The sequence below is a fragment of the Chanodichthys erythropterus genome, chromosome 12 (genome assembly GCF_024489055.1).
Source record: "Chanodichthys erythropterus isolate Z2021 chromosome 12, ASM2448905v1, whole genome shotgun sequence".
In the NCBI taxonomy this organism is placed as follows: domain Eukaryota; kingdom Metazoa; phylum Chordata; class Actinopteri; order Cypriniformes; family Xenocyprididae; genus Chanodichthys; species Chanodichthys erythropterus.
The window spans coordinates 9561906-9574157 of record NC_090232.1 but is presented as its reverse complement, the minus strand read 5'-3'; the positions used below and the strand labels follow the sequence as shown (position 1 = coordinate 9574157).

Sequence of the window (12252 nt, the reverse complement as noted above, 5' to 3'; positions counted from 1 at the left end):
AGTTCAGTCAAATTAAATTTTTTTCAGTGCTTTCTTTTTCTTTCAAGTTCACAGAACTTATATATTTTAATTTAACTATTTCATTGGTTTGAGATTTATGAACTTATTTATTTTAATTTAGACAAACTTAAAGGGTTAGTTCACCCAAAAATTAAAATACTGTCATTAATTACTCACCCTCATGTCGTTCTACATCCGTAAGACCTTCGTTCATCTTTGGAACACAAATTAAGATATTTTTGATGAAATCCGATGGCTCAGTAAGGCCTGCATGGATAATTAACACTTTCAGATGCCCAGAAAGCTATAAAGACATATTTAAAACAGTTCATGTGACTACAGTGGTTCAACCTTAATGTTATAATGTTATGAGAATAGTTTTTGTGCACCACCAAAAAACAAACGAACAAAATAACAACTTTATTCAACAATATCTAGTGATGGGTGATTTCAAAACACTGCTTCATGAAGCTTCAAAGCTTAACGAATCATTTGTTTGGAATCAGTGGTTCGGAGCGCGTATCAAACTGCCCAAGTCACGTGATTTCAGTAAACCAGGCTTTATTTATTTTATTGGGTATTTTTTAATTTTTTTTATCATTAAAAGGAATTAAATAATTAAAAAATTAAAAGGGATTAAGGGAATAATGAAAAAGAAATAAGATCGGTAAAAGTTACAGGTCTATAGTTAACTTAAGTAATCAATTTAAACTATTTGCAACTTTTTTTTAAATAATCACTCTTATTTGTATGTCTAATTTGTCAAAAACATAAAATGTTTCTTGTTTCATCACATTCAGTTATGAATTACATTTATCATATTAGTTAAATAATAGCATGTTTTCAATTGAAAACAGCAAAATGTCATACAAATTTTGAGTAGTATCACTGGATATTACTGTCGGTCTCTGAATATTTCAAGTCGTAAAATAATGTTTAGCAACTAACTCTTTATGTAGTCTTTCACTGCTAAAACAAAAACGTTGCATTGGAATTCGCATTCATCTTCTGTGAATAGTAAGCCCCGCCTTCTTCGATTTGATTGGCCAGCTCACTCATTCTGTCAGTGATGAATGCTGTTAGATTGCTGAGGCAGACCAGCCTAAAACAGAGCAGCATCAATTATATCAAATATTGGGGGGACAATTTGGCCAATTCTAATTATTAGGGGGACTTGTCGTCCCTGAATTAGTGTACTCAAGTTAAGAACAATTAAAATGTATGAGTACAAAATAAAAATCTGCCAGTTCTGCTTAAACTTTGAATTTTTACATTTTTTAACCAACTTATTCGGGTTTACATGCGTAGCAAAATAAAACAAAATAGAAGACTCCTGGTAAAATATTGGGATCCTCATGCTTATTACACATTTAATTTAAATGGCTATATTTTTGATTTTATGTTGATTCCTTGGTTGCAGAAATTTGCAATATCATGATGAGAGTTCTTTTTTTCCACTCTGACAGGATATTAAATGTCAAAAAGCCTTCTCTTTTTTGGCCTCAGTAGTTCCTCTGGTAAAAGGCAATCTAAAATTGCAAGATGACTCCTCCCTTGTGTAACCAGTAAGTGGCAGGTGAAAAGAGGCATAAGCCCATATCAGACATAAACAACTTCCTCAATTCACCTGGGACACATGAAGGCTACTTTTCTATTTCTGCTTCAGTTGATTTGACTTATTGACAGCACAACAACCTTTTTTTGTATTGTTTCAATTTTAGATATTGACAAAATGAATACGTCATGTTTAGTGTAAACATGCAGACTCCTATAACAAAGAATCAAAAAGAGAAGTGCATGCAGAAAGCATAACCCTTATGGAAAGAAAATATATTTCCCTATATATATGAATGATCAATATATTACATGATTTAACAGTATATTTGAAAATATACAGAATAGTGTATTGCATAAATATATTACAATATATTGAATAATACATAAGGAACTGCTGCTTTTCATATATTGAAAAATATGTGATAATATATTTACTGATATATCATAATGTATGTAATTTTATATTCAGTAATATACTTCATAATATATAGATTTATATGTGATCAGATATGGTACTGTACATATATATGTAACACATTTCTTATATTTTATAATTATTTAAATTTTAAATATTTCGGGTTTTTTTTCAAATTAGTTAACAAAAGCACACCTGCACTAAAGTTTCTACCAAGGAGACTATCACTGTTCTATAGCATGCACAGCCATTACTTTTTAAATAAAGTTATTATTAATGGTATTTAGTCAATCATAACCCTAACCACAGACTCTACTCTTCAGCACAGTGGTAACCCCAAAAACTCACACATACCAGAAAACCTTTTAAATTCCAAAATAATACAACTTTAAACACTAACAGATCTCCCCCTATATCAATATTGAGCAAAAAAAATAAAAAATAAAAAAAAATGAAATAACACTTAATTTTAACATTTACTCTCCTTTAACAGTCAGAAGCAAAGCATCCTGGGAACTAGAAGTCTGTTGTAACATATACACATATATACACATACATGTTCCCATATAAATACGAATTTATTGTACACACACACATACAGAAAAATGCATTTTGTTATAAGTAACTTTTGAACCTGTTTTACACTAATGGGACAGAAAGGAAACCTTGCAGTTAATGCTAAAAAGCATACATCAAATCTTGATATTCTGGCCTCAAATGTCTTTTTTCAAAGTAAGCAGGCTATATGAAATTTTATCTGCATACTAGGCAAAAATTGAAAGGCTGATTAGCCTACTTGGAAAAGTACATCTTGTCTCAACAAGAAACATAACGTAATGTCTGCAGCACAAATGGTGCAAGACGAATTATGTTCCTAAGATCATTAAGCTAAAAACCCCAATTATAGATGATAAAGTTATTCATATCTTATGTTTTTAAACATCTCAGAGCACTACTAAACATCCAAATGCCAAGGGTCATTAACCATGGGATAATGTTTTCAGAGGATAATCTGGATCTGGGAAACGGAGAGTTTAAAAAATAATTCATTGTGTCCTTAAGGAAGACACTTTTATTAAAATTTATGTCACTAGTTTGGAGGAGTCACATTAGAGGAATAAAGCGTTAAAAGATATCCGTGCGTTAGCCCATCGCCTCAGTAACTTCCTATCCTCTGACATCGGTTAGCACGTTCGTTTACACAATGAATGTTGACCAAAATTCAAACGCGGGCGCTTTAAATCATTTGCGTAACCACATCTAAGTCCCGCCTCCAAACCTGCAGCCATTGGCTGAAAGTCTTCGTTAGGGGAGTTTTAATTGGATGCTGAGCTGACATTATAAATTTCCGGAACTAAACACAGTTGTAAACAACCGAAGTATGCCCTTGTAGAAACTGTATTTTTTAGAGTAATACAGTAAGTGTTGAGGTTTTATATACATTTCAAGACTGACATACTAATATTTCCATCGTCATTTGTTTTGATTTACAGCAGTACACGTTTTAAAATATGTATTTTGTGCCTAGACATGCCGACCTCCCCCGTGAAGACACGGATTCCGCTCACAAGTTTTGGTCATCTTATCAGCGAAGTGAAGGTAGACAAATAATAATAGTAATAATAATAATAATAATAATACATTATTCAACATATCGCAGCCATGCATGGTGTCATATTAAATAAATAAAATATATATGAAAATATTTAAATAAAACATATAAAATATATCACTCTTGTTCATTAGGCCTATATGTTAAATAAATAAATAAATGAATAGGCCTAAATGAATGAATGAACAAACATGAAAATTAGCCTTTGAAGTCTCTACCATTATATAAGGAGTTGCTCACAAATACATATATATAACACTAAATATTACAGTATAATAAAAATGCCATATGCATATTGTGTTTTTAGTAAATTGGCATACATAAAAGTATGATGATATCACCTACCAATTCTTTTTTTTTTTTTTTTTTTTTTTTTTTTTTTGTGGACATGGCGTCATATCTTAATATTTTGTATTGTGTATTTTTATGACAGAGACAGCTCTTTGGGATCGAAGCACCAACCCCAACAGAACTTATAGGATGGAGGAAGCATTTTAACAGCTACACATTACAAGGACGCAGAAATGTAAGTTCATGTTTGTCATTATTAAAGAATTACAGTTTGCTTTTAAGAGCATGTCAGATTGTTGACTGATCAAAGATAACCAGAACATCTCCTGCTCACGTCACCACTATCTCAATGTGTCATTTTTTTTTTCTTCTCCCGCTTATTCCCTTTTCCAGTTTGTTCTTGCCACATATGGTATTCTTGCTCTAACAGCTGCTGCCTACATGCTGAGACGCAGCAGCAGGAAGGAGGAACATGAAACAGCATCTGCCTCCTCATAAAGTACAAATGGAAAGTTTTGGGGGGTTAAAAATACAATAAATTATTTACTATCACTATATGTGAGGACTGTGGTTAATGAAGCTTATGTTTCTACATGTTACACAGATTGTCATTTAAAAAAATGATTACATTTGCAATGTTGTTTGTTGTTTTAGGGGCTGTTGTGGCCTAATGGTTAAAGAGTCGGACTTGTAACCCAAAGGTTGCGGGTTCGAGACGCAGTACCACGACTGAGGTGAAACAGCTCCCTGGGTGCCGCAGCAAAAATTGGCTGCCCGCTGCTCTGGGTGTGTGTTCACGGTGTGTGCGTCTTGGATGGGATAAATGCAGAGCACAAATTCCAAGTATACGACACCATACTTAGCTACAAGTCACGTCACTCACTTTTGTTAGTAATAATATACACTCACTCACTCACTTTAAAGCATTTGTCATTTGCCAGTAGAGTGCAGTGTAAGCTTTTTGTCAAGTACATTTCTTGGAAGCGGTTTGCTTTATCTGCTCTAAAGGCAAATTGGGTGGTTATTTTACAGCTGTTGATTTTAGGTTAGTGAAACTAGGAGTGCAAATTTGGACGTTTTCCTGTAAAATGAAATGCACAGAAAGTATTTCCGAAATAGCTGTGCTGTTGTAATATGTTTTTCTGCTTTTTGTTTCAAGATGTTCATTTCAGTTAATTGTGTTTGGGCATCATTCTGAAAGTGAAGCTTAATTTAATTCCATTGATTTCATCAGTCTGCAATATTCCATTATTATGGCAATCAACACATGACTGAAAAACTACCCCTTTCCTTTAAAAATCCAATTTTCTCTGATTTTTTTCCCATTTTAGACATGGCATACTATATTATTTGTATCCATACACACACACTTTTACAGCAATCATCAAATGTTTACACATGAATGTGTTAGAGCCCAGCTAAAGTGAAACTGAAATAAAAGAGCACCTGAATACAGGTCTATGAGGGGGTTGTGGTGAGTTTTTTTTCCCTGTAAAGATAGGGCAGTAGTGAACAGCCATAGTAAATTCTCTTTAGGTGACTGTGCAGGTGCTGTGGTACATCAGGCAGTTGATGTCACTGGCACAAGAGTTGATGTTTTTGGAATTTGGGGCTCATTTCAAAGGTCACATTGCTTCAAGTGAAATTTCATCTTTGGATTCATCTGCAGTGCAGTGCAAGGTATTTTTTTCAAAATCCGCAAAAAAAAAAAAAAAAGGAAATATAGATTAAAATATAATGAAGTGCATAATGATTAATTATGTTTTAAGCAACCTCATACTTGTTAAAGATATTTATGGATTTGGGAGTGTTTTCTGATGAAACTGCATCATAACCTAATGTATGATGAATTATTCAAGGTAAATCTTTTCTGCTTTTCCTGTCATGGATATAGTTTTATCAGATATTTTTACAGATGGTCTGATTAAAGTTATCTTAAAGACATCTACAGAATGAACAGTTAACTGTACAGCATCTGTTTACACTCCAAAATGTGTTTCCAGTTACCAGTGAATGCTGTTGTTTATTGGCACACTAAAAACAAACCGGACACTTTAACATTGTTTACGTTTTGCTTCACCTTTAAATGAGTATTTATGCATTTTTCTGTTTGAGCAATAATCTTAATGTAAGATGCTATATAATATTGACCTGCATTTGCATTAAAGGATGATCTGTGTTTACATTAGTCTATGGGATTTTATCTGCTACCAGGCAAAAACTGAAAGTCTGATTCCTTAGAAAAGTACATTTCGCTTCATCAAGAAACAAGACTTGTTTTTTTTTTCATAATGTCTGCAGCACAAATGGTGCAAGATGAGTTGTGTTTCTAAGTTTATTACTTACAAAACCCCAATCCTACATTGTCAACAATAATGTATTTGTGTATCTTATGTCATGTAGCTATCTTATGTTTGTAAACTTCTCATACATGTATAAATGACAAAAATAGTGTAATTTCTGCTGTTTTCCGAGTCTATGAAAATTTTATTTTCATAAACGTGTGACTCATTTTTATCTGTCGTGTGTAATCCACAGTGTTTAGGGTTATAGTCTTGATAAAAGTAAGCCAGGTCTAAGACATGATACTTTTAACGATTAACCTGTCCATGATTTGGAGAAGATCACGTGATTTAAAGTAAACCAAAACGTCCAAAGTGAAAGTGAAACAAAAGTGCACATTTAATATCAGGAAAATGTAATAAAATTAGCATGCATATTAATTTCAGTCAGTGAATATACTGCAGTTGCTTGCTTATATCAGGCTTTATATATGCATTATTTGCTTAAATCGCCAAGATCTTCGCCATTTTGAAGGAGAAGCCTATTGAATTGAATGAGAGAGATGCCAAAATCCAACCGCATTCCTACATCTAGGATTTCACTCTGCATATCACACATTGAGTGCAGAGAATGGTTTAAATAAGAGACGGTTGGACACATTGAGTCCATACAGTCCTGGCAGTTCGTGGAAATAAATGTCATCTTCCAGTTATTGAGGTGACAGGCGAGACCGCCTTTTATTTTTTAAACTTTCGCTTTCGGTATTCTTTTGTAATGGTCAGCCTAACAATGATGTTACAACTAAAAATGTAGCATCGCAGGAAATCTGTACACAGTTGTGGAGAAGTCTGGCTTAGTCAACATCAAACTGCATTTGCGGTAAGTTGGATAGTGGTTTTTGATCTGCGAGCGGCTGGAGGTGTTTCTGTCACCTTTAATTTCACCGTGACGTTCTCCATGTTTTTGACACCGTTTTATGGAAACCTTTTTCAGTATACATATAACTTCATGGTTATTCTGAAACACGTAGGTGACAGATAATCGAATATTGAAAAGGTTCTGCCTGTTACACACGAGAACCGTCTTAATTCAGTTCATGTGATGCCTATCTGAGTTCTTTCGAGAAAACATTCAGCTTATGTAGGCTAAAGGATTTCAGCTTAAGAAGGCAGGGGGCTTCGCTTTTCCTCTGCTAACAGTTACAACCAACGCGTTTAAAGAACCTATAACATCAAGACTTTAGAAGAATTATGTAGCAAAGAAAATAAAATAAATAAACATACATAGAAAAATGTGTTAGGCATATTTATGATGTTTAAAATATGCCTAAAATATATATATATATATTTTTAAAGTTTGATATAAATATTGTTTTCATAGAATATTATGAGTGAGGGAAATATAAATAAAACAAAGTTTTCGAGTTGACAAAAGTGAGAAATAGTTTAAAATCTACTTTAAAACATGTATGCTAAGTTCTTCTAAATGCAATCGATGGATTCATGTTGGTTTCATACATTTTTCTTAAAATGTACTTTTCTATTTTGATTTACAAATGTGGTCACCTGTAACCATCAAGTGAAAAATACTTTCACTTTGAGTGAAGTACGCAGTCATCAGTGTATAATAATCATTTTCTAAATATTTATTTTTTTGTATTAATATTAAAACAGTTTCTAAGGGATATCCTATTTGACCTGAACAAAATGTGCCTTTTCAAAAAATGTAAAAGTTGTTTGACAGTGTCATGAGGGGTCTGCTTTTCTGTTTTATGGTAATTTTATCACAGCAACAAATTGGCATCTTGCATGTTGGTTACGCCACACTGACTTTGATTTGGCTTATTTTAAAACAAAATTTTCTTTATGCTTTTTGAGTCTTATGAGTCATCTTCATAGAAATAGTCAAATTCTTTTTGCTTTCTGTTTCCAGTAAATAAATTGTTTAACCTTCTGGTGCTGTTAGTGTGGCAGTTAAAAAGACCAATTTTTAAAACATTTATAAAAAAAAAGTTATATTTTAGTTCAATAATGTTTTTTATAATATATATATATATATATATATACAGCTATGGAAAAAAATAAGAGACCACTCCAAGTTCAGAAATCAATGTTAAGTGGTCTCTTAATTTTTTCCATAGCTGTATACACATACATATATGTATGTATGTATGTATGCATGTATGTATTTTATATATATATATATATATATATATATATATTAGGGATGTCAAACGATTAATCGCAATTAATCGCATACAAAATAAAAGTTTGAGTTTGCCTATTATATGTGGGTGTAATGTGTGTAATTATTATGTATATATAAATACAAATACATTCATGTATATATTTGAGAAATATTTACAATTATATGTATTTATTTATATTTTTATATAATTTATTATATAAATAAAATTATTTTGTACATAAATAACATATTTCTCTTAAATATGTACATTAATTTGTGTGTATTTATATATACATAGTAATTACACACAGTACACCCACATATATTAGGCAAACTCAAACTTTTATTTTGTATGCGATTAATCGCGATTAATCGTTTGACAGCCCTAATATATATATATATATATATATATATATATATATATATATATATATATATATATATATATATATATATATATATATATATATATATATATACACACATACCTACAAACACACATACACACACACACTATATATATATATACACACATACATACATACATACATACACACACACACTATATATATATATATATATATATATATATATAGTATTTTTAGAGGATTGTATGGCACTAAATTATATTTCTGGAATAGTTATTATCCATTTATTACCTGTTAATCAATTTTTAAGCATAGACCTAAAAATAACATTTCTAACTTAAACATTGTTGAAAGCTCAACAAGTAAACAAGTTGGGTTCCAAATTTGAGGTTGATATATCAAAAATTGAGCTTTCAGTATAAGATTTTGTTTAGGTGCAGTAACAAACGTTTCCAGTGGATGAAATTCGCTTCCCATTCCTTTCCAATGTGGTGATTTAACCTTTTCAAATCATATCCATGATTCCACTCCGATGAAGCAGAAAATTACAAAAAACCAAAACATACAGCACCAGAGGGTTAAAGCTGAGCTTAAAATCAACCGCACTGTCTCATGTACTGTCTCATGTCTCGTGCACTTTCTCGCACACTCGCAGATCTTGAATGTGTCTGGGCATGAGCTCTTCCCACCTCTTGATGTTTGTACTCTTTGTTCATTTGCACAGGCTGCAGAACCATTCATCTATGCTTTGGGACCATGGAGGAATGGTATGAGTGGGCCCCGATTCAGAATGGTCCAGCATAATGACTCTGACCATACAGTTGCGCCACAGGGCCCAGTCCCCAAGCCGGCCGAACCCCCTAAACCCTGCTCCGAGCCACCCACACACTTTCACCCCTTTCGGGACCAGCAGGAATGTGACCTCATCACCCAGGCTGTGAATTACTTGAACCACAGTGGATTTTACTGGGGTCCCATGGAAGCAGACGAAGCTCATGCACGACTGGCCGAACTCCCTCTTGGGACGTTCCTGATCCGGGACAGCATGCAGGCAAATGTTTTCTTCACTCTCAGCTATCGGGCTCCCGAGGGCCCGACCAGTGTGCGGGTGCTCCTAAAAGGAGGAGGATTCAGTTTAGCGGGGAGTAAACATACTTTCACTTGCCTTTTCCACCTGATAGGATACTATATTGCATCCCCAAAAAAGAGTCTGAGTATGCCGTATCGGGGAGATGCGCCACAGAGCCTACAAGAGCTGGCAAGAAGAGCCGTGATGCAGAGTTATGGGAAAGATAGTATTCACCAACTACCTGTGAGCAAAAAACTTAAAGAATTTCTGTTGTTGTACCCTTTTAGTATATGATTGTGTGTTGTTTATTTGAAGTTGAAGTTACAGATGTTGCAGCTTTTTAACAAAGCATCATTTATTTGATCATTTCATAGGATACTGTAGTCTTCATTGACCCAACTAGAACATGTATTTACTATTTATATGTGTAGTGATCGTTTGGACTATTCTCAGAAGAAAAAAAAGCACTACAAAATGTTTTATTTGACATGCAGCAAGTTGAGCACAACACCACAATTGGCCTTTGATTGTTTTATAACAATCATGCTGGTACTGGTCAGTTTGTATTTGTGTAAAATGAATGATTAGACCACTTAGTCGCTTTTAAATAGTATTGTCTGTCTTTATATATGAATGTAAACCACTGACCACATGACACTGGTTACGTCAATATCAGTATGAACAGTTCATTATTTTACATATTGGTACATATATACAATATGTAGACTACATAATCTATAGTATTGTATACCAATGTCATTCTGCTATGCAGAAATATGCATTTCAGTGAGAAGTACAGTTGTTTGTTTTGTTTGGGACTGCTTTTTAATATTAATAAAGATAAGTTATTTTATGTGTTTCACAGCTGTCATCGTCATCTCTCTCTCTCTCTCCATCCCCCCCACCCCCCACCGCCCTCTCTCTCCATTTCCCTTTCGCTTTGGTTAGTTTCTTGTAACTCAGCCCAACCCAAAAAAGAATCAGAAACCTCTCACATACTAGTTTTACAGAAATGGCCCCATCTAGGGGAAAATATGCGTTGCAAATACATTAATATCTGAATTTTGTTTAAAACTATATATTTTTATTGTCTTAATCTTTATACAAAAACAGGAAAACTCTGTACTTACACATTTCTTTGATAATTCCATAGCAGAATAAAACAGGAAGAAATGCTTTGTTCTTGTGAAAAACTGTTTTTTTTTTTTTTTAGGACAGAAAACTGAAACAAAGACATCCGTTGTGATTATGCTGTACTGAATAACTCACATACCATAGGCTACACAGGAGAGGACGTCTACAGTGCATTTTTGATGAATGCAGCATTTTTGACAAGCCAAACATGTCAGTCTCTTGAGTGACGTAATTTATTTAAGACACAAAATAAACTTCATTCCCTAAAATGAACTACACAAAAAGCATAATGTCTCTAGCATGTTTCATAGTTATCACGTCCGTCAAAAAATTAGGCTGGCTGTTGGTTGGAATATTAGAACTAAAAACATTTGACATACACTCATGGGAGTCGATCACTTCACTGTATACTTGCTGGCTAAGAAATAAATAATTATTATCTTACGATCCATCTCAAATCCACATCATTTGAATATCACAACATCAATGTTTGTCAAAAAAATAACATGCATGATACACGGTATAGTATTTACGAGAAGCAGAGGTCCATGCATTTCTTGGAAAACCCACACCCTTTGGATGTTTTGAATAGAGTGTGAAGAGAGTGAGGGTCAAAATGAGGACGAAAATGCTAGAAAATGGTGGCCTGAGCAGCGTCAACATGCTGTCTGTAAGAAACAATAACGTACGTAATACATAATGCATGAGTATAAATTTATTCTTCACTCGCTGAAATTGAATATGAATGATCAGGGAACGGAGTGAAATACTTTATACAGGATGCTAAAGAGAATAAACACCAATCCAACTGAAAAACTTTGCAGGGTTAGTGAACATCGTTCAACGTGTTGGTTTTTAGACATTTCTTACGCCGAAACTTTGCATTCGGATTCTGACATTACATTTAATTACCCCTTAGCAGATTTTGAAACTGGCTCAACTTGCCTATCTGCTTATTTATGTGCATTTTTCGTCAGTAGCCTTCACTCATGCATCAGCAGAGAAGCAGATCCAAGACTAAGTACATTCCATTCTTAGTAAAGGGTTAGTTCATCCAAAAATGAATTCTGTCATTAATTACTCACTCTCATGTCGTACCAAACCCGTAAGACTTTAGTTCATCTTCGGAACACAAATGAAGATCTTTTTAAAGAAATCTGAGATCTTCCTGTCCCTACAATGATAATCCACGCAACTGAAACTTTGACACTTCAAAAAAATTCATAAACACATTGTAAAACTAATCCATATGAGTTGAGCAGTTTATTCCAAAATTTTCTAAAGAGAAACAATCGCTTTATATGATGAACAGACTGAATTTAGGCTTATATTCACA

General features: G+C 33.4%; 1 protein-coding gene across 2 annotated transcripts; it reads left to right on the top strand.

Annotated features, from left to right (window-relative positions):
- The first annotated feature begins 3313 nt into the window (after positions 1 to 3313).
- On the top strand, positions 3314 to 11993 carry socs1b (suppressor of cytokine signaling 1b). Of its 2 annotated transcripts, XM_067404934.1 has the most exons (7): positions 3314 to 3390; positions 3501 to 3571; positions 4018 to 4110; positions 4269 to 4374; positions 4530 to 5555; positions 9438 to 10025; positions 10996 to 11993. In XM_067404934.1, the coding sequence occupies exons 5-7, from the start codon at positions 5448 to 5450 to the stop codon at positions 11026 to 11028; spliced, it is 729 nt and encodes a 242-aa protein (XP_067261035.1). In that variant the 5' UTR covers positions 3314 to 3390; positions 3501 to 3571; positions 4018 to 4110; positions 4269 to 4374; positions 4530 to 5447; the 3' UTR covers positions 11029 to 11993. The 2 variants fall into 2 exon arrangements, with proteins under 2 accessions (XP_067261035.1, XP_067261034.1); XM_067404933.1 differs by lacking the exon at positions 10996 to 11993 and having other exon boundaries at positions 9438 to 10639.
- Positions 11994 to 12252: the final 259 nt, after the last annotated feature.

Coding starts and splice junctions, on each gene's coding strand:
- socs1b (XM_067404933.1), top strand. CDS start 5,448: ATGTCACTGGCACAAGAGTTGATGTTTTTGGAATTTGGGGCTCATTTC. Junction 5,556..9,437: donor CATCTGCAGTGCAGTGCAAG/GTATTTTTTTCA, acceptor TCATTTGCACAG/GCTGCAGAACCATTCATCTA.